Source organism: Nicotiana tabacum, chromosome 17 (genome assembly GCF_000715075.1).
Source record: "Nicotiana tabacum cultivar K326 chromosome 17, ASM71507v2, whole genome shotgun sequence".
NCBI classification, from domain to species: Eukaryota; Viridiplantae; Streptophyta; class Magnoliopsida; order Solanales; family Solanaceae; genus Nicotiana; species Nicotiana tabacum.
Window position 1 is genome coordinate 72,765,642 of NC_134096.1, and position 23,603 is coordinate 72,789,244.

The following is a 23,603-nucleotide window of genomic DNA, read 5'->3' on the forward strand; positions in this document are numbered from 1 at the left end:
GTAGTGGATCGGTCTTTAGGAAAACCTCTTTCGATTATTTTCCTAACTAGGTTTAATCAATAATTAAACTAGCCTATTTCGATAACTTAGAAGAATCTATGAACTCAACTAACAATTATCACAAGTTATGCCTCTCTCGATTACATGAACTAGTGAATATAGATACAACAATTAAATCTTTCAAAACGATTCAAATACATAAAAATAGAATTATAATCCACAAACAATCATCAATATACCAAATCCATCAAAACTCAGAAGGAACTACTCCATAGACATGGAGAAGTTCTTTACAAATATAACTAAAGTATAGGAAAGCATAAATTCAATCCAAACTCGGATCTTGAGTGAGGAAGGAATGATGACATCCTTGTGCTTGTGTTCTTCCCAAGCCTCCTTGGCCTCCTTAGGTCGAAAATGTATCAAAAGTGCATCTAAAATGGTATTTTGATCTATTTAAGTCGTCCCCAAAACAAACCCCGGACGAAACTATTCTTTTTAGCGGAAATGGGAAGTCACTCTAACATTATTGGGCTACCGCGGCACGCATGTAGGAAATTCCAGAAAATTTGAAAAACTCATTTTGGCCACTTTTTGCACTAGTTCCCCGAGCCCCGCGGGGCAGTAGTGCAATTTTCTCAGAGTGAATTTGTTTTCTCATTTTTTTGACGTCCAGACTTGGTCTTCGACCCCCGAACGTGATCCCAACTTAATTGCTTGTGCTTTTACTCAGACTTTAAAGCTCCAACTTGTTCAAATTAGCTCCAAATTATCTTAATAGCTCAGAATCACTCTTACAAGGCATAAAACACACAATAAGTGCTAAAACAATACCAATTAAAGCTCAACACAAGTAAAATGCATTGAATTAGAGTGCAATACGTGACTAAAACATGAGATTATAGCCTACCATCAAGGGCTGCCATACGTCCTCTTGTACAAGTCGTTATGAATGATGATGCATCTGGCTGCTTTCATTCACAGTTTCTTGGACTCTTTTTTATCATTTGGGAGTACGCCATCCTGGAAATATGTAACAATACGGTTGCACCAGTCCCAAGTCAGGTTTATGGTTCTTACCTCTATTTGATCTATCGATGAGTTGAAGAGGTGGACCACATTTCTTTCTCATGTTGTAATATGTTTGGTGGCTGCTGCTAATTTGGTGAGGCAGTCTGCCTCGGTATTCTATGCTCGAGGGGTCTGGTCGAGTTGACATTCGTCAAACTCGGGCAACAGCTTACAGATCTCGGTCTGGTATTTCTGTAACCTTTGTTCTTTGATCTGGAATGTCCCTGTGACTTGGTTGACAAGGAGTTGGGAATCGCAATGTAGTCTTACACATTTCGCCCTGTATTTGAGTGTCAGCTTTAACCCTTCAATTACGACCTCAAACTAGGCCTCGTTATTAGTCATGTCCGAGCATCTTATGGACTGGCGAATCACTTCACCGGCCCGAACTTCGAGTAAGAGTCTTAATCCGGACCCTAACGCGTTAGATGCGCCATCGGTGTATAGGACCCAGAGGTCCTGTATTTGGGGAGTAGTGTGGGATGCTTCTTTTATGACTTCGGACATTATTTTTGCGCTGAAATCGGCGACGAAGTCAGCAAGAACTTGTGACTTTATCGTTGTTCGCGGTTGATATGTGATATCATGCTTGCTTAGTTCTATTGCCCATTTGGCCAACCTGCCTGATAGCTCGGGTTTATGCAAAATACTTCTTAGGGGGAAAGTCGTGACTATCGAGATGGGATGGCACTGGAAATATGGTCTAAGCTTTCGTGAAGCTACGACTAAGGCCAGGTCTAGTTTTTTTGAGGTGAGGGTATCTCATCTCGGCGTCGACTAGTGATTTTATAATGTAATAGATGAGAGACTGCGCCCCTTTATTTTCTCGGTCCAGGACCGCGCTCACATCTACTTCGGATACAGCAAGGTAGACGAGGAGGAGCTCCAGTCCCAGTGACCCATTGGATTGAATTTCTCCCCGGTTCTAGTTTGAAAGGCGGTGATGACAAGTAAGACTTTAACTCCTTTAGGGCTTGGGCACACTTAGAGGTCCATTGGAGGTCGTTATCCCTTTTTAGTATGCCGAAGAATTTATGGCACCTATCAGATGATCGTGAAATGAACCTCGAAAGGGCAGCGATACGACCAGTCAACCTCTGAACCTATTTTTTGGTGGTCAAGTGCTCTGATATCCCTTCGATGACTCTGGTTTGGTCAGGGTTGACCTTGATACCTCGTTGTGACACTAGGAAGCCCAAGAATTTTCCTGAGGCCACACTAAATGCACACTTTTCGGGGTTTAGTTTCATTCCGTATTGCCTGAGTATGTCGAAGGTGATCGATGTGATCTTCTTTCCTTTTGGACTTGACCAACATGTCGTCTATGTAGACTTCCATCGTTTTACCGAGTTGGTCTTTGAACATCCTTGTCACTAACCTTTGGTAAGTTGCCCTTGTGTTTTTCAGCCCGAATGGCATGACCCTGTAGCAGTACGTCCCTTGATGGGTAATGAAAGTGATTTTATCCTGATCCTCTTCTTCCATGAGGATTTGATTATAGCCCGAGTAGGTGTCTAAGAAGTTCAGTAGTTCATGCCCGGTCATTGCGTCGATGAGTTGGTCGATGTAAGGTAGCGTGAACGAATCCTTGGGGCATGCTTTGTTCAAATCTGTAAAATCTATGCACATCCTCCATTTCCTCTTCTTCTTTTTCACTATGACTACATTGGCCACGCACTAGGGGTATTTTGACTCCTCGATGGAGCCATTTTCCAATAATGTTTTGACCTCTTCACGTACCGCATCATTTATTGCGAAGTTGAACTTACACTTAACCTGCCTCACCGGGGGGTGGAATGGGTCGACGTTCAGCTTGTGCGTGGCGATTTCCTTCGGGATACCTTGCATATCTGCATGGCTAAAAGCAAACAAGTCTGTGTTAGTAGTTAAGAATTGACGAAATTTACCTGGTTCTTGAAGCTTGCAGCCGATGTAAACTTTCTTGCTATGGTTGTTGTCGTCTAATTGAACGGGGTCGAGGTCTTCTATGGTCGATCCCGCGGCTTCAACCATATGAGGGTCTTTGATGACGTCCTCGTTCAACCTCGACCTTGTTGATTGCTATGCCTCTTTTTCTTTGTCCTTCATTTTTTAAGTGATCGTACAGTCTAGAGCGATGCGGTGACATTCCCGAGATGTGCGTTGTTCCCCTCGTATACTGAATATTCCCAATAGAGTTGGGAATTTGATGACTTGGTACAAGCTGGAGGGGATGACTCTCATGGTGTGTATCTATGGTAGCACTATTATGGTGTTGTATGTTGTGTCTTGGTCCATGATATTGAATGGGGTTTCTAGAGTGACACCACCGGCTAGGACGGTGAGTGTGATCTCGCCGGATGTTCGCTCAACTGCACTGTTAAACCCGTTAGCGTGATGCAACGCGATACTCTTATCCTCGAGTTTCATTTGTGCAAGTACTCAAGAGTGGATAATGCACGCGCCGCTTCCATCGTCTACCATAATGCGCCTTACATCGGTATCTAAAATTCGTAAAGTGATAACAAGAGCATCATAGTGAGGGAAAGCCAAACCGTTGGTATCTAACTTGTCGAAGATGATACCTTCTTCGAGTTCATCATACCGTTCGTGGGTGATTGACCGTTTGAGCTTGTGGGTTGTGGTGAATTTCACATTGTTGATAGAAGCATCGTCACTGCCGCCAATGATCATGTGGACGGTGCGGGTTGGCAAGGGTGGTTTTGGCGGTCCTTGATGTTGTTCACGTCCTCTGGCAAAATTAGTCCTTCCTCGGTCGCTCAACAACTTTTTGAGGTGTCCCTATCGTAGCATGTTTACGACCTCCCGTCTTAGGGCGATGCAATCCTCAGTTTTGTGTCCTTGCTCTTGGTGGAACTCGCAAAGGGCATCTGATTTTCTGGTATTCGGGTATGACCTCATCTTTTGTGGCCACTTCACCTTAGTTTCGAGCTTCTCCAAGGCGTAGACTATTTCTGTAGGTGACACACACAAATTGTGAGCGGATAATAGGGGGCATACCTCTTTCGTTCCGGTGAGTCCCTGCTCTTGATCGGGGTAGGACCTCTTCATGGAAGGAAGAGAATGCAATGGCGGTTCTGACATATGGTAGATGCCGCTCCTTGTTGGGTCGTGGAGCTGCGAGGTCCTCATGATATCCTTTCTTCGATATTTTGTGGGTTCGGCTTGTACTGAGGTCAGTCGATGAGTCGGCCCATTGAAGTCGTCCTCGTCTGCTCGGACTTCGGCACAATACGCGTTGTGCATTTCATCCCAAGTTGTTGGGGGTACTTCATAAGCCGACTTAACAACTTTCTCGTTGCCCTTGAACCATTTCTGCTCAGCCTGTTCTGGAAATCTGCGATAGCCATCCCTTCCTATACATTCGGTAAGGTCATTCTTACTCGGTTGAATTGGGCGAGGAAGTCCCTCAATCCCTCTCCCGGCGTCTGTTTGATAGCGAACATGTTGTTTACTCTCACCTCTACCTTCTTGGTCCCAACATGGGCTGTTACGAACTTGACGTCCATTTCTTCGAATGTTTCAATGGAACGCCAGGCAGATGTGAATATCATGTTAATGCTCATCCAGTGAGGGTCTCGCCGAATATTTTCAACAAAATAGAGGATTCTTGTTTCTTGGCGAGGTCATTGCCTTTCACGGCGGTGACGCAGTGGGTCACATGGTCTTCGGGTTGGTCGTGTCGTCGTATATTTTCAGGTAGGGTGGCATTTTAAAGGTCTTTGGTATGGCATGTGGGGCGGCATCGTCACTATACGACTGCTATATGAACCGACTGGCATCTCTCTTCGGCAAGAGCTTAGGAGCGCCCGGTATATTATCGACCTTTTCTTAGTGTTCTCTCATTTGGTCCCGAAGTACCTTGTTCTCATTTTTCATTTCCTCCATCCTATTCAGAATGGCCGCGTGAGTGTCGTCACCTTCATTGTTAACAACATAGTGAGTAATACTTGTCATTGTAGGAGGAGGAGGAGGAAGTTGATCATGTTGCTCGCTTGCTGGTGGTATAATGCAAGTCCTTGCGCTTCTGTAGCCGTGTCCCGAACGGGCTTATGGAGGACGCTGGTTAGCGTGTCAGTAAGCCAAGCCTCAATGAGCTTTTTTACTGTTGGTGGTGTCTCCTCCATCACGGATGTGGAGGCTCCCTTACCAAGAGATTTCGTGATGCTACAGTGAGGAGGGGTGACCCGCCTTGTCTGGGGGAGGCATTGGGCGTTGCGTCCTCGTCCACTGCTTCAGAGCTCTCATTGATGATGCTCATGAGGTTAGTTGGGAGGTCGCTCATTATTCTCACTCTTTCTTCTCTGTTACCTTCTACATTAGATCTGTGTATACAAAGAAAGAGAATCTTGTTCTTGGTCTCCTTTTTTTTACGTTAGCAATCTGTGTTAGTTGTAGATCTAGAGGAATCTAAAATTTTAACTAGGAAATCCCCACAGACGACGCCAAATTGTTTGACATTTAAATAAATAGAATGAATGATTCACCCATAATGAATGAGTTAGATGATTGTTCCTCCTGACAATGATGCGTGACAGATAAATCCTAGAATGTTCTAACTATTCTCAAATCAGATGGAAAAGTATGGAATAATATGAGCAAGAATCTTGATGAAAATGTAATGTTTGTATCTTTGCTAGAGAGAGAGATTCTTCTTCTGAAAAGTGTTCTTATCAAGTGAATATCACATATCTTTATTCATTGTCTTTTTTCCTATTTATATGTGACATACTCCCAATAAACCCTAATAACACAAGTACAAAGAATATCCAAAGGAATATTCTCTTTAATATCCTATCATAGTAAATTAGCCGTTACAGTTCTTTCCGTCGTGCTCGTCATCGACCTGTGTCTGCATCTCGATCACATGCTTCACCATCTCCTGGTCGACCTCAACCGACTCTTTTCTCGAAGTTACTTCCCACCAAATAGTGAGACAAATTTCGACCCATACAAAATTCTTGTTCAATTTTGAAAGATATTATGAACCCCAAAACGGTAGTACTCAACAAAGTTATACATATTGCAAGATATTAGATTACGCCCTTTTCATCAGGGTTTTTGCATCTATATTCGATTTTGGGGTCATAATTGAACCTATACCCACTTTGCAAAAAAAATTGCAAGCCTACCCACTTTACGATCAACTTCAAGCTTATCGGGTCTAAAGTTAAAAAAATTAGTTTGAAGTGAAAAAATTGCACTTCAGATGCACTTAATGCCAAATAGGTCCGAAGTGCAACCAATCGTTTCATGCACTTAAGGCTAATAAGTCTGAAGTAAAAAATTACACTTCCTGAAGTGAAAAATTACTCTTTAGATACACTTAAGGCCAAAAGGTCTGAAAGTGCAACCAACGTTTTCATGCACTTAAGGCCAAATAGTTTTGAAGTGCAAATTGCCCCAAAACCAGGAATTTTTTCTTCAAATTTTAACAATCCAATATACAATTTAATACCTAAATCTACTCCAAATGAGCTCAAATTTGAAACATAACCTCAAAATATCATCAAAGAACGAACTCTCATTATCAATTTGTCAAAACAACAATAAATTGAACGAACCCATTTTGCAATTAAGAAAAAGAAGAAGAAACCCTAAGCAATAGTAAAAAATAAAGCGTCACAACAGCTCACCACTGTAAAACATCATAAACTACCTTAAAATATGTTCGCAACTACTATACAAAATCATTGTTACTCGAAGAAAAAGAAGATGAAGAAGAAAGAGAAAAAAGGCCTAAAGTTGATTAAACAGTGGGTACAAGTTTTTTAAAAAAAATATTAAAAAGCGAGTACAGGTTAAATAGGGACGACCAAATAAGGCACCCGTGCAATTTTTACCTTTCCATCTCAATTAATATGACAATCTTTTACAAAAGAAAACATTAAAAAAATCTTTGATATATATATATATATATATATATATATATAAGTATGACCATTTACAACTTACAATTTTAAAAAATGTTCAACTTTCTTCCACTCTACAAATAGAATAAACAAATCAAATTTAACATCTAAAGCTTTTATCCAATCAAGTATAAGTAACACAATTCATTCATGATCTAAGGGCATTCCTCCTCCAATTATGCCCTTCATGTTTAACTGTTACAACTTGTTCGCCTAAAGATGATATTACACATTGAAAACCATTAAAACTCTAGATATTATTGGGATATTATAAATAATTAACTTTTGTATCGAAAATATTTCTTAAATTCTATAGCCAATCAAATATCATCATATGATTGAAAGGGGAGGGGGTGATCTTTATCCTTTGATAAGGAAGCCTCTGAATAAAGTGCACTTGCCATTTATATTTAATGAGAAAGCTTAAGAAAACGATAATTATTCGTCGTTTCTCTCCAGAAAACTTAACAAGAAGCCACTAACAATCCTTCTGGCTATAGGATTAGGAATATAGCGACATAATCGTCCATCCACATATGCTAGCATCCCTGACAAAACAAACTTTCCGATTCCCCATTTCCAGACAAAGCTCAGCTTTTGGTAACCACCCCCAGATGTGGGTACAATGGCTTTTTGATCATCAGCTTCAACTTTCTGCTTCCAATTTACTTTCCCAACTACTTTACTAGCTTGCTTCCGTAACACCCGAATTGCAAAACTCACAAAAAGGTGTTCAAACAAGGTCAGCACTGTTGGTACTAGTTTCCATTCCTAAAGCAATAAACATGAATAGCAGTGTCAAACAAACAGAATAAAAGTACAAATAAATACGTAAAAAGATACCTTCAAGATGAGAAAACATAGTAGAGAGGGCGAAATTCCTCAATTTACCAAATAGAAAGTGCTTTATGCAAAAGAGTGCCGGTAAATTGGAACAACTCAGTAATGAAGCATTGGATAATTAGTGGTTAAAAAGCCTAAAATGGATTCTAGAGAGAGAAGCTCCTACTTCTCTCTAGAATCTAGAAAGTTGGAAAACATGTATGTCATCAAAGCTGTCTCTTGGCCAGCAAAGGAGGGGAAATCAGTCTTTGGAGGCGGGTAAAAGGGGCTCGCCGGAACAGTGGTCTCAGCCGGAAACGATCATCAGATCGAGAAGAGACGGGGGGTTTGAATTTGGAAGAAGATAAAATTTTAATAGGAGGAAAAGACGAGATTGTCCCTGGGTTAGTAAAACGGGTTGTGTTCTCTTATATTAACTATGGGGCCAGCCCATGTCAGGAATAGATCTGGGCCTCCATACATGGGCCCAGAACCCCCGTTCCACATATCCCAATTCTATTCGAATTGAACCTAAGCGGCCTAGAATCTTTCAAGCTATGACTGAAGTGGCTCCTAAGCCTATTGGAAACGCCGCTCATTCTTCTTCCGTCAATGGCGCTTCGCCCAGTGCTTTACCAAGCTCCGGCAACCTGCATTCCTCTATGAAGGCCCCTGTTTCTGCTTCAGGGGCAGCACCGGCTAAAGCTGGTGGTGCGGTTCTCCGACTATCCGCCACTGGTGGAGGCCCCCGTTTCTGCTTCAGGGGCAGCACCGGCTAAAGCTGGTGGTGCGGTTCTCCGACTATCCGCCACTGGTGGACCCAACTCCAACTTTCCCTCTTCTAGTGTGCGTAGCATTGCTGAGATGCCGCTCCGTACTTCTTCTTATTCTGGAGAGATTGTTGCGCCTGCCCCAATTGATTTTGGTGCTGGAACAGTAGTTCCGGAAAATCTGCCAACCCTAATACGAGAGGACTGGGTTGGGCTAACTTATGGTGTACCGGTTGTTATGCCAATAGCAGCGCCGAGCAGCTAAGTTGGTATGGAAGAACTGCTGCGCCGCGGGAAATCCTTCTCTATACAAGTTCTCGGATGAGGTTTTTGAACAGAACTTCGATAGGCGAGAGGTGCCGCCGCCGGCTCGCCGGATTCTTGCTCTATTCCTTCACGATGTTCTTCTGGTGTTTCTGGTCATCCGAATAGCAGCGGGGTGGTAATTTCAGTGGTTGGTGCCTCCCAAGGCAAAGGTGGGCATTTTCCGGCACCTAAAGTTCCTATTGCTAGCAATGTTACGGTCTTGTATTCCTCTGGTAAGAGCAAGGAAAGGGTAGAAGTAGAAGATATTTGTCCAATTTCGGCATTGGTAGGGTTTTTTTGTCTTACTGGATGGAGGATAAACTTTTAAACTTTGAGACATTTTTAGGCGTTTCTTTTGAAGGGAAGGAAGATAGGGTGTTAGAACTGTTGAGGGATATTGAGCAACAGTCTTTTCATGATGGTGCAGGGAGGGAGTTGGGTCAAGGCAATGCTATGGTCTTGTATTCCTTTGGTAAGAGCAAGGAAAGGGTAGAAGTAGAAGATGCTTGTCCAATTTCCTAATTGGTGTGTGTGTGGGGGGGGGGGGGGGGGAGTATGTCTTACTGGATAGAGGATAAACTTTTAAACTTTGAGAAATTTTTAGGTATTTCATTTGAAGGGAAATAAGATAGGGTGTTAGAACTGTTGAGGAAGATTGAGCAACAGTCTTTTCATGATGGTGCAGGGAAGGAGTTGGGTCAAGGTGAAAAGCAAAATTATTTAGGGGATGTAGTGGTGTACCAGAGAAGGGGCCGGGTGTGTGACAGGGAGGAAGGGGGCTCGGCTAGGGGGGTGGGGAAATGGGAAAATTGTTGCTTATGGAAGTTAAGATTCTTTCATGGAATGTGAGGGGAATGAATGACCCAAACAAAAGGGCCAACAAAGTGGGAGTTAAAGAGTGGGGTGTTTGTTTTCAGGAGACCAAAATGGAAGTTTTGTCGGATACGATTGTGAGGAATGTTTGGGGAGGTAGTTAGGTGAAATATGATTGGGTCCCAGCAGCGGGAAGTGTCGGGGGCATTCTTCTTATGTGGGATGATAGGATCTTGGAGGTAAAGGAGATTAAGAAGGAAGTGATCTCTTTAGCAGCTCTTGTTAAAGATAGAGTGAGTGGGGTTGAATTGGGATTTGGGGGAGTATAAGGACCGGTAGGAGAAGGGTCCAAGGTGTCTTTCTGGGAGAAACTGGACAATGCCATGGGGGCATAGGACATTCCATGGATTTTAGGAGGAGATTTTAATACTATAAGGTTCCCGGAGGAGAGGTTAGGGTGTAGTTCGATTTCGAGGGCTATGGAGGAGTTCTCTGACTTCATCAATGATCATTTTCTCATTGACCGTCCTCTGTCAGGGGAAAGGTTTACTTGGGCCAGGGTGGAGGATTCCAATTCAACGTCTAGACTTGATAGATTTTTGGTATCTCCTTCCTGGGATGAGCTGGTGCCGAATGTGCTGTAGATTCCTTTGCCTAGGCTGACTTCTGATACTGCAGATTCCTTTACCTAGGCTGATGCAGAGGGAGGGGGGTGCATGCTCCTTTCCGGTTTGAGAACATGTGGTTGAAAGTGCCAGGATTTGGTGACAGAGTGAAAGAATGGTGGTCAAGCTATGATGTATCAGGGACACCTTCATTCCGTCTTTTGAAGAAACTTAAATTACTCAAGAGGGATATTATTCGGTGGAATAAGGAGGTATTTGGGAGGGTGGAGGTTAAAATGAGGGAGCTTATGCATGAATTGAGGGGCTTTAGAGAGAGGGGAAGGGGCGGGGGAGCTAGATGAATCTGAGAAAGTGAGATTGGGGGAGGTTAAGAGTGAAATAGCTGAGTTAGCAATAGTTCAGGAGACTAGTTGGAGGCAAAAATCGAGGGCGCTCTGGTTAAAGGAGAGGGATTCGAACACTAAGTTCTTCCACAGGGTTGCGGTTGCAAACCGAAGGAGAAACTTCATAGAGTCCTTAGTAGTGGATGGGGTGAGGATTGAGGGAGAGGAGGAGGTAAAAAGGGCGATAGTGGGGTTTTATGAGAACTTATACAAAGAGGAAGTTAGTTCGAGGCCGACTTTGGGGGGATATGGGGAGGGGGGTTTGAGTTCAATCACATAGGGGAGGGGGATAGTGAGTGGTTGGAGAAAGCTTTTGGGGAGGAGGTTGTGTACGAGGTTGTGCTGGTGATAAGGCCCCCGGGCCTGATAGTTTCTCTTTGGCCTTTTTCTAGTACTGTTGGGGCACCATTAAGAGGGAGTTGATAGAAGCCATTGAATACTTTCACGCGAATGGTGTTTTTGAAAGTAGCTTTAATGCTTCTTTCATTACTATTGTGCCCAAAAAAGAAGGAGCATCTTGCATCAGAGACTACATGCCTATCAGTCTCGTGGGGAGCATTTACAAGACTATCTCTAAAGTGCTGTCCAATAGACTCAAGAAGGTTCTTGACGAGTCAGTTTCGTCCTCCCAGAATGCGTTTGTGGAAGGTAGGCAGATCCTAATGTTGCTCTGGTGACTAATGAACTTATGGACTCTAGAATGAAAAATAGAGAACCCGGCATCCTCTGCAAGTTGGACCTTGAGAAGGCTTTCGATCATGCCAATTGGGAGTTCCTGGATTTCATTATGCTACGGATGTGGTTTGGGGAAAGATGGAGGGGATGGATCAAGTTCTGCATTTCCTCGGTCAGATTCTCTGGCCTGGTCAATGGTAGCCCGTGTGGTTTCTTTGGCAGCTCTATCGGTTTCAGGCAAGGAGATCCCCTATCCCCATGCTCTTCATTCTAGTGATGGATGCTTTGAGTAAAATGATGGATCGGGCGGCGGACGGAGGTTTCTTGAGAGGCTTCTCAGCACCGATTGGGGCGCACAGTGCCCGAAGAGTGTCTCATTTACTTTTTGCGGACGACACCCTAGTTTTTTGTGATGCTGATATGGATCAGTTGTCCTACCTGAAGCAAGTTTTGGTGTGGTTTCAGATAGTATCAGGACTCAAAATCAATCTCAGCAAATGTGAGATATTTCCGGTGGGTGAGGTTACTAAAATTGGTGCTTTGTCTTATGTTCTTAGATGTAAGGTGGGCTCTCTTCCCACTACTTACCTGGGGCTTCCATTGGGTGCTTCGCATAAGTATACTACGGCTTGGAATCCAGTGATCGAAATGGTTGAAAAACAATTAGCAGGCTGGCAAAAACGGTACTTGTCAAAAGGCGGAAAGGAGTGCTTATTAAAAGCAGCTTATCGAGTATGCCCACCTATTACTTGTCCTTATGAGCATCACAAAAAAATTGGAGCGGCTTCAAAGAAATTTTCTTTGGGATACGGCAGATGGAACTAGAAAATTTCATTTGGTGAATTGGCGAACCGTCACTTCCCCAAAGGAGGGGGGTAAACTTGGATTAAAAGATCTTAGAGTGTTCAACAGAGCTTTGTCGGGGAAGTGGTTGTGGAGATTCTGGGTAGAGGAGCACGCTTTATGGAGGGAGGTAATAGTAGAAAAGTATGATTCCATGGAGTGGGTTGGAGGACCAAGGCAATCACAGCACCTTTCGGGTGTGGCATGTGGAGGAGCATCATGAATAATTGGGAAGCCTTCAGTGGCAGCATCACTTACAGGGTTGGAGATGGAAGGAAAATCAGCTTTTGGAACCACAGGTGGTGTGAAGAGGATACTCTGAGGGTTTTTTTCCCTCACGTTTTCAGAGTTTCAAATCAGAAAGAATTGATGGTTCAACAGATTCGCAAGGAGCATGAATGGGGGGTAGCATGGGACCTCTCATTTAGAAGGAACATGCAAGATTGGGAGATTACGGAGCTCCAAAGTTTGTTGGAACTGCTATATGGGCAAGACAACCCCAACCCTCTTGTGATTCTTGGAGATGGGGGTTAAGGGGAGATGGTTTGTTCACCGTAAAGTCCTTCTACCAGGGTGAGGGAGGATGCCCCTTTCCCATACTCCTCGATCTGGATTCCTAGGGCGCCTATGAAGGTGTGCTTTTTGGCATGGCTAGCGGCGAGGGGAGTGATCTTGACTGCTGAAAATCTGTGAAAGAGAGGCATTACACTCGTTAGTTGGTGCTATATGTGTAAAAGCTCGAGGGAAGAAATTGATCATCTTTGTTGCATTGCCCCGTATCTTCGGGTAAGGGTTATCCTGAATCTTTTTGGTGTTCAATGGGTGATGCCAAGCACTGTAAGGGACTTGTTACATAGCTGGGCCGGTTTTCGTGGGAGAAGAAGGCAAAAGGCGTGGAAGTTTGCCATGTTAGCTCTCTTGTGGATAGTTTGGGGGAGAGAAATAGGAGAGTGTTTGAGGGGATTGAGTCTCCTTTTTCCCATCTTAAGAATAGTCTTTTATCTTTGATCGCTTTTTGGTGCACTCATATAGCCCCCACTTGTATAGAAAATTGGGCGCCTTTTGTAGAGAAATAGAGAATCATGTTTTGATGTAAATTCTCTACTTTTTGGTATACTTCTGGTATACGGGAGTTTTCTCCATTTTGTTAATACAATTTACCTAATAAAAAAAATGAAGCATGGGATGACAATGTAAAGAAAAATATGTAGATTAAGCAAAATCTATCATAGATGTCATAGATCCCTGTGAGATGTGCAGGTGATATTTTTGCATTTTGTTATCTGTAAATATGGATTCCAGCATTTCCTTTGTGCTGATGTTTTATAATATATACCCATTTCAAAAAACAAAACAAAAAAAATTAGAAAAATGTCATACTACATAATCTATATATTATTAAAAGAAAGGAAGTCTAGCCTAAGATTATGCCAAGAGGCAGCGTAGGAGAAAGACATGTGGTAGTTTTAGGACAAAATTAGTTAGATTAGTTAATAATTAGTTACTTTTTTGAATTGAATTAAAAATAATTAAATATCAATATATTTTTAAGGAAACTATTATACAAAAAGGAAGGAAAAATATATAAATAAATAACTTCAGTGTAGAGATATATAAAAGGATGAGACTAATTTATTTATTGAGATGAGAAAGTTTTGAATAATAATTCATATGGTCATGCTATATGTATAAGATCACTCAACTAAAAATACTATAATAGATAAAACTAATGACAAAAACATAAACAATAATTACAAGAAATAAATAAAAAATATAAAGATATAATAGAAATTATTATGTAGTTATATCTTATCTATATATAATAAAAGAAGAGACAAATACACCATATTAAGCCAAGTGGCAACATAATAAAAAATCACTTGGAAATTTTTGAACAAACAAATAGTCATTCATAAGATTAAGCCAAGTGTCAAGATACTACAAAGCCACTTGATAAATTTAACAATTATTCATGAAAAAAAAAATAAACACTAAAAAAATAACCAAGAAAAAATTATAAAATCAGTAAATAATACTCCTACAGAAGTATTATTCGTAAATGTAGACAATTAAAGAATGTAATTAATAGAAGGCTTATCTCTTTAGACTTTCGAACAAAATAATAAAAGGCTTCTCTCTTTATATTTTTAATGAATTCAAAATTACAATTTAATAAAAAAAATAAGGATATTTTAATTACAAGTAAAATACATTTTATATTAAGAAAGGATATTTTATCAAATAGTAAATTAATAGAGGCAACATAAAAATATAAAGATACCAAATAATGAATAATGCAATAATGATAAGTAATAATGAACAAAAAAGAGAAAGAAATTTTACAGTTTTTTTTAAGGAAGTAATAATTTTTATATATTAAAAGTTACTTATTTTGAAACCTATTATATTTTAAGTTTTTAAGGAAGTAATAATTTTTATATATTAAAAGTTACTTATTTTGAAACCTATTATATTTTAAGTTGGCAAGTTACCAACACGTAATATAACTCCACGCGCGTGTTTGCCGTAAAAGATATCAAACCTTAGATATAGTTATTTGCTCGTTGCTATTTGGTCAAAGGTCATTGGTTATAAAGTTATAATCCATATTTATATTATATTAAATGGATAGTATTTAAATATTAATAAAAGGAGAGACAAATACACCATATTAAGCCAAGTGACAACATAATAAAAATCACTTGGCAATTTTAGAACAAAAAAATAGTCATTTATAAGATTAATCTATATCTATATCTATCTATATAATATTTAAAGGAAGGAAGTCTAGCCTAAGATTATACCAAGTGGCAGCGTAGGAGAAAGACATGTGGTAATTTTAAGACAAAATTAGTTAGATTAGTTAATAATTAGTTACTTTTTTGAATTTGAATTAAAAATAATTAAATATCAATATATTTTTAAGGAAACTATTATACAAAGAGAGGAAAAATATATAAATAAATAACTTCAGTGTAGAGACATATAAAAGGATGAGACTAATTTATTTTTTGGGATGAGAAAGTTTTTGAATAATAATTCATATGATCATGCTATATCTATAAGATCACTTAACTAAAAATATTATAATAGATAAAACTAATGACAAAAACATAAACAATAATTACAAGAAATAAATAAAAAATATAAAGATATAGTAGAAATTATTATGTAGTTATATCTTATCTATGTATAATAAAAGGAGAGACAAATATACCACATTAAGCCAAGTGGCAACATAATAAAAAATCACTTGGCAATTTTTGAACAAAAAAATAGTCATTCATAAGATTAAGCCAAGTGTCAAAATACTACAACGCCACTCGATAAATTTAACAACTATTCATGAAAAAAATTTAAACACCAAAAAATATAACCAAGAAAAAAAATTATAAAATCAGTAAATAATATACAAAAGTATTATTTGTAAATGTAGACGATTAAAGAATGTAATTAATAGAAGGCTCATCTCTTTAGACTTTTGAACAAAATAATAAAAGACTTCTCTCTTTATATTTTTAATGAATGCAAAATTACAATTTAATTAAAAAAATAAGGATATTTTAATTACAAGTAAAATACTTTTTATATTAAGAAAGGATATTTTATCAAATAGTAAACTAATAGAGGCAACACAAAAATATAAAGATACCAAATAATGAATAATGCAATAATGATAAGTAATAATGTACAAAAAAGAGAAAGAAATATTTACATTTTTTTAAGGAAGTAATGATTTTTATATATTAAAAGTTACTTATTCTGAAACCTATTATATTTTAAGTTGGCAATTTACCAACACGTAATATAACTCCACACAACTGAAATCTTAATAAAATCAATAAAAAAAATATTGAACAATGAAAGAATTTCAACTAACGAGTAAATAAGCTTACTCACAGAAAAGAAACAACAACAACAATAACATACCCAGTATTATCCCACACCGTGGGGTCTAGGGAGGGTAGTGTGTACGCATACCTTACCCCTACCTTGTAAGGATAGAGAGTAAGGATAGAGAGGTTGGTTCTAATAGACCCTCGGCACAAAAAAGAAAACTAAAAAAATATTATAAAATATAGAGATAAGATTTATTTGAATTTGAGATGAGAAAGTATCTTTTAAATTATGATAAGAAATCCATACAATGGATTATACAGCATAACTAAAATCATAATAGATAAAGTCAACAAAAAAAAAGTATAGAGTAATGAAAAAAGTGGCAAACCGCTAAAGATACTAGCAAAACTAAATGAGTTGGCTGGTTTTTTATTAGATGAAGAAATTTAATTTTTTGAGGTTAACTGTTCTTCTAACCTTATGATGACCCAAAAGGTCATATTTAAATTTGATAATTAATTCTGTATTCTAAGACGGTCGCTAAGTTTAGTATGAAATATACATTTATTTTTATTAATTTTCTCCACTCTTTTTTATATTGAAACGATCCGCTCATCCACGCGGGGTATGTATACTAGTAAACATTCAAGAAGCAACTAAGATAGTAGTACTCACACGTTCCCCTCTAATGTGACGCAAGGAATGAGAAGCTATTGAAGGATCTCCTTTCAACAACGCTTTGCTCACAAGAAATCCCTTCACGCGTTCCACAATCTCCTCTATAAGAGAACTGCTTGGTGGTAGGTTCTTGAGGATAACCTTCAGAATATAAAGAGCATAAAAGTCATTTGCGATTCATGTTACACTTAGATTGGCATCACTACATGTGCACTTAATTTGCTATGAAAATAAAATTAGAGCTAAGCAAGCTGTCAATGCCCTCATGTATTCCTAATTTTACAATAGTGCTGACAGAAAAGTTTAGTCTCATGAAGAAGGTAACTACAGCGCTAGAACTTTTCAGCGGTGACATATTTATAAATAATTAAGAAAAAAGAAGAAAAAACAAAGCTACATTTTTTCAATTTTGACATATTTTAAGAAAAGGGCAAACCACATACACACATACTGAGAACATAGTTCAATTACCTGGTTGTCAATGACTCTGACTGTCAGGTATTCTTGCTTATACAATGTATCTAACATGGCCTGCAGATACCCTTCAATGTAAAGCTGCATCACAACCGAAAGAGTCACTTATATGATGATTTAATCTGCTAGAAAAACTAGAACCACACACACACACACTAGATATGAAATGACACTGACTGCAGTGCATTGAAATATTCAGCACTAGGAGTTTTTTACAACCCCCCAAAACAACAGGAAAGACAGCACCGTTTAAACTGTCGTACTGGAAACAAGAGCAATAACATTGGATAATGTATCAGAACTAGCAACAGATATTCATTCAGTTAGCTTGGCAACAGATTCTCAGTCAGAATTTAAATGTTTCCTCAACAGCTATTTTTAAAATTTCCAAGCTCTTCAGAGGCCATCTAGCCAGATTATTTCATCCAAAAAGAAGATTTAGGACTCCTGTAGACCATACTACAATTTTTAGGCCCATAGAAATGACGAGTCCTATCCTCTGCATAATTTGATGAAATGGCTAGAAATTCCATAATTTGCTAGGAAATTTAACTAAACAGTTCTACCAAAAAAAAAATTAACTAAACAGTTGCACCTGAAATTAAAGTCATGGAGTAGTATATAGCTGACAATATTTACTCCAACAACAGTTTGGTTCATCAATACACAGTGTTATGCAGTTTAGAGTGTTGTTATTCAATGTCGTGCAGACTTTTTCCATAATAAAATTCATCCATTCCCCTTTTACAAGATAGATGAGTCATGAAGATCCAGGGGAAGTGGCCAGCTAGACATGAGTGTCCAAAACCATGCAAGTTAAGTCAATCAACACGGCCATCTCCGCTGAGCCTTGACCAAACATGTCTGAATGTTTCTTTGACGGCACATAAAATGGAGCATTGATTTATCCCACTCAAACAACATAAGTTTGCAACCATAAGCAGCTGTTATCTCTACAGAAAAAAGTTGAGATGAATAAGAAATCATCACCACAAATGCATCATACCTCATCAACCCCAGGACTTCTATCAAGCCTAATTTTTCGATCAGGGCCACCTTCCATGAAAGCACTCCCCAGTAGCGTAGGTTCCATTGCCAATTTAAGTATTCCTTGATGAAAACCATACACCTGGAAAGCACGCATGAAATTAAATTTGGATGACAGAGCCAAACTACAACCTGAGACAGTGCCAAACTCGTAACTAAATCAAGGTTTAATTGAAAGTTTCAAGTTTGGAACTTAGTAGTTACAATATTTGGCATGCTATTAGATCAGATGTTCTTACCATTCCATTTAACCCGCTAGCTTCTGCTCCTTTCAGAACCGAGTCTGATATTTCAGTGACAGCAGCAAAAAGGATATTTGATCCTGCTGACTTTAACTGCATAGGAAATAGCTTATGCGGCACCATTGACAATTGCAAAGCAACCATGACAACAAAATTAACTATAGAACTTACAGTTTTCCCTAGATCACCGAAGTATCTTTTTGTTCCAGAAAACCCTTTACCATCAATACATTTACTAATGAGTTTGAAAGTACCTATCATCCAAAATGCAAGCAAAGATTTCAGTAAGGCAACATACACAAATAAATGGGAAACGTCATACTTGCCAGTAAATTCTAAGAGAAGAGACCTGCAGCAAAGATTGTCGAGCTAATTCTTCATATAAAGCAAAAGTGGACCGGAAAAGCAGCCGATATCATCACTTTCATGAAAATTGGGTATAAAGTACTGTGTAAAAATCCTGACATCCTATTTAATCTATCCGCACTATAATTCAAATTTGTGAACAGTTTTATGGTTTGGAAACTCTCCTTGACTTACATTTGTTCTAGTAATCAGGTTGGATTAAGTTACAAATTATCTCATTAAGCATTTCAAATTGAAAGAACTTTCTCTGTCATAGGCGCTTAAGAAAATGGGCAGAGTTAGTAGTCCCTGACTTTGCCATGATAGACAAGCTACTTTCATTTGCCTGCCTAATTTGCAACTTAGAAGATAATTTTGCTAAACAAATTTCAATTACTGACAAGATCTATGTTGTACAAAAACCACACCCAACACGAGAAGATCATTTCTGCTAAGAAGCAAATCTTGCTAAGGCATGTTCCCCAAAATAAGAAGATTGTAATATTCAAATTGTCTCATTAAAGTGCAAAATATTCTTCATTTCCACATGAAGTATTTGCTTCCTGGTACTTCAATGCACAGGCAAATTCGAAAGAGCTGCCACAAAAGACCCCATAAGAGCACCAATGCATCAAAAGAGATTAGCTACACAACATGCTTGTCCATGAAAACACAGGTTGCGTAACTCAGCAATACTCATCTAAAATAATGCACCAAGCAGTAAGCAACGGATTTAGGAGTTTCAAGGGCATACCAACAGTGAGTCCAGGAAGATTAAGAAGCCCACTAGAAGGATCAAAGAAAACATCGAGAGATGATGAAGCTAAGTCATCAAAAATAGAAGCAAAAGCTGGTGGCAGCAAGGGACTTCCCTTTGCAATGTAGATTGCTCTCATTGCGTACCTAGAGATAATGACAATTTTCAGCTGCTATTCAACAATAATTATTGAGAGCATAGGCCATACTAGTAATAAAACAGGCTTACCAGGAATAATGTTGGGCACATTTAATTGACAACTCCCGGAAAGTGACCAATGCATGAGTTACAAGGATGCCATTGAGCTCTACTGTCATATTTTTTATGGTAGGAATCTAAAAATGCAGATATAGGAGAAAGAATGTTACACCACAGGTAAATCAAGAACAGACCTTTACTTAAATAGTAAGTGAACAACTGTACAGTATTTGAATATTCCATCCACAATTTACAGTACACTCTTTCTATCCTGACAGAATTTGACATCCTCCTAGTAGTAATATGATTGCAACTTTCAGAAGTTTCATGAATTCAACTTTATTTAACCAATCAAATTTTAAACTTTCACGCGATGTGTTCTGTCTGAAACTAACTAGTAATGCGATGTACAAGCCAAATGAACATATTAAACTCAATCCCGCCCGAATGGTGTCACGTAAATGAGACAGAGTTAGTACTATGTAACACACCTTTATAACACTGTGAAGTAAAGATCTTAGTGTCTCCTGCGTGGAGCTATAGCTGGCATAAGATTCCCCAGGAAGAAAGCTTGCCACAACCTTCAGCACATTAATAGGAAAGAAAAAGTGAGTTAATTCTGTGACTTACATTTCCTCCTCATTGTAAAAAGAACTTCCCTGGGGGAGGAGGGCATAGTGAAACCAAAGTGCTGTAGACACCTTAACAGGATGGATCTCAAAATGATCAATGTAATACTTTTGACTTGGAGTATTTGTATCGCTGAGGGACGTTCTCCAGAAAGGAACAATTCTCATTAATGTCTCTTCATCGAGGTTGAAATCAAGGGGCTGCAAAGAAAATTCAGTGGTATAAAGATGGAACAAACAGGATATGTAAGTATAGCAAAAATATGACAACGAGCGAGTCACATATCAACTTCCTATTGATCTTGGAACGTGTCCCTGCCTAAACAAAAGCATAACTAAGTGACAAACCAGTTTCCTGACTAATAGTAGAAAAATTATGGGGAAGGCCTTTGGAGAATTGAACATCCTGCCAAAGTTTCTGTTAGCATGATAACTGATTTAACAGATAATGTTAAAGAGGTAATACACATAAAAGTACTATAAAACAACTTTACTTCAGATGCTCCTAGTTTTGTTAAAGTTTTCTAACACACTCCTCATCTATTACATAGGAGAATTCAGGGTTGGGCATCTTTACCTATATGCAGTTGATTAATCTGCCAAACGTATTGAAAATTTCATTAGCATGCACTATTATTCTTCGATATGAGGAACTCAATACCCTTCCACCAAAATAACCCCATTGTAGCATTCACATGAGCATTTTAATACGGACTTATGAGTGTGATAATAGACTTGCTCTAATACCATATGTAAGAATATTAGCACCCAACTCAAAACTTTAAAGCAGTAAGTAGAGTATAGGACCTTTCTAAATCCTTTTGGGAACCCTCATACAATCCATCTGAGAACTATATAAATCAACAGAATTGTCCAATTGTCCCATTAGTTCTTGCCCTTTAAACCAAAAAAAAAAAGGGAGAAGATAAATTATGACCTTTCATAGAAAATGTGTTATTTTCACTCACGGACATGGTGGAAAGTCCTCACAAGGTAGGGATAAGGTCTGCGTATACACTACCCTCCCCAGACCCCACGGTGTGGGATATTACTGGGTATGTTGTTGTTGTTGTTGTTGTTGGACATGGTGGAAAAAGGCCAATGGTCTAATGAAAGAAGCCATCTATTTACAACTGCCACTTGTGAATGATCCAACAGGAGACGGAGGGCAAATGAGCAGGACCAGCATGTCGGGGCTTACTATGCTTTTGGATTGATTCCGTCCTTCATTTAAAAAAATTCAGGAAAAATTCAGGCCATCTTTTGGCAGGTGTTTATCTGCAATGCATTTGCTATCTTTGGTCTTGTGGCACCTTTTCCTTTTAAGGCTCTTACAACCCAGCTTGTAATCCTTTTCTTTTTCTTTTATTTTATTTTATAACAATGGTATCTGGGCCAGCTTGCTCGCACCTCAACTAATTTTATTGAGTACCTGGTACCTCTCACCAACACAAGTATCGGGTAACTCTGTAACTCTCGAGTGCCATTTATAATAAAAATCTACATTTACATATAAAAACACAGCCAAACTAAATGGAGCTCCTCACTATAGTTTAATATTGGCATCATAGAGACCCATTTCATCTCAATGGGAACTCCCTCCACATCCCCCCCCCCCTACAACCCCCCCCCCCCCCAAAAACAACCCCCCCCCCCCTCATCCGCCTAAAAAAGGAAGAAGCTTGTCAAAAACTTGGAATAATTTGGAAAGCAAGATAAAGATGACATAAGAAAACAATCAAGCCCCAACCACCCCCACCCTGAAAAGGAAAATTGAAACCGAACTTCTTTCTTCAATTTTTAGTTCAATATTCAAGTTTAATGAAGGGCATTTGACCAATTGAATCAGAATTAGAACACCAAACTTGAAACTTCAGGACAAGAGACCCTAGATATTTTTCAAACTAGATGAGAGGTCTATTTAGTTCTGATAAACAAGAGAGGAGGTCTGAGTAACTAAATAACTCGTTGATGGAAAGCTGATGGTGATAGGCAAGAACGTAACTAACTCCTATCCAAAATGCAATTTGCAGTTAAACATAAAACAAATAAACAGTTAGAACTTGTACAAGACTATGATAAAGTTACAAAGAAGAGTCATGCGATATTTATGTACCGTACAGAATTACCTGAAGAACAATTGATAAGTGTTTGACTTGTTTGACACTAGAACTTGATGAAGCTAGAACAAGTCCAACACGGAGGACTCGTTCATTTGCGTCACAATTTTCTATTTGGTGCCTCCTAAGCATTGATGCAAAAGGAGCTCCTACCCACTTAGGCTCCACACTCAGTGACTGCATCATGATTACATAGACATTAGCATCTTGAGGTTAAGAATACCATCAACCATGTCATTAGGAACGAGATCCACCACAGAAACGAATACAAAGCACCAGAAAAGAAGATTACCTGTACCCTGAGATGGTTGAGCTTGTGCCTTTCAGCAAACATGGCGTCAAAGTCTATCCTATTTAGTCTTGCCATAATGATTGGATTGTAGATCAACGCATTGCCCTTATCCTTGTCAACTAAATCCTTCAGTAGGTTGAAAGACGTATATGAACATCAGTTAAATGAGCTATCTTTTTAAGCAATTGAGCACAATTAATGAGACCGCAAGTAAAATGCCACATGGAAGCCAAGCTGAGTTTGTTACTGGAGCTCAAATTATACACAAGCTATATGGTGAATTCTGATGCCAAATTCCTCTCTTTATTCCTACTTACTCGAACTTAAAACTGGAATCATAGTCCACATTCTTATGCACAAAGGAACATCAGAGAATACCTATAATCAGCAGGACATAACCTACAGTTTGCACCATCAGAAGACTTATTGTTCCATAGAAAGGGGCAAGCACTATCCTCATGTGCCATTAACAGTTTTCTTGCTTTACTTATCAAAAAGAAGAAAATCTTCTTGCCTTAAAATGCAACTTTTAAATTTGCTGAGAGGTTCTGATTTTTTGACTTTGTAGACATTGGCACAGACTTTTATTTTTTGAGAAGGAACACATTTGTATATTAATAAATAAACTACACAAAAACTGTGTAGTCACCCATATTTACCGTGTGAAATACTGGAAGAAACTCCTAATCCTTTGTCTTCTCAGAAGGATTCTAAGACAACAACAATAGACTCATGGTCTTCTAAATACTTTCCTTTACAC

The 23,603-nt window shown here is 38.9% G+C and overlaps 1 protein-coding gene across 4 annotated transcripts in view; it reads right to left on the reverse strand.

The window, feature by feature from the left end:
• Positions 1–7,366: 7,366 nt before the first annotated feature.
• Positions 7,367–23,603, reverse strand: part of LOC107820581 (uncharacterized) — a 53,570-nt gene continuing 37,333 nt past the window's right edge. For all 4 annotated transcript variants that reach the window (XM_075234486.1, XM_075234487.1, XM_075234488.1 and 1 more), the window contains 12 exons: positions 22,844–22,969; positions 22,561–22,728; positions 20,504–20,632; positions 20,294–20,383; positions 19,833–19,939; positions 19,602–19,750; positions 18,674–18,756; positions 18,500–18,595; positions 18,220–18,342; positions 17,211–17,294; positions 16,737–16,880; positions 7,367–7,754 (listed from right to left, as the gene is read on the reverse strand). In XM_075234486.1, the coding sequence (XP_075090587.1) occupies positions 7,422–7,754; positions 16,737–16,880; positions 17,211–17,294; positions 18,220–18,342; positions 18,500–18,595; positions 18,674–18,756; positions 19,602–19,750; positions 19,833–19,939; positions 20,294–20,383; positions 20,504–20,632; positions 22,561–22,728; positions 22,844–22,969 (1,632 nt within the window). In that variant the 3' untranslated portion in view covers positions 7,367–7,421. The remainder of the gene's footprint in view (positions 7,755–16,736; positions 16,881–17,210; positions 17,295–18,219; positions 18,343–18,499; positions 18,596–18,673; positions 18,757–19,601; positions 19,751–19,832; positions 19,940–20,293; positions 20,384–20,503; positions 20,633–22,560; positions 22,729–22,843; positions 22,970–23,603) is intronic.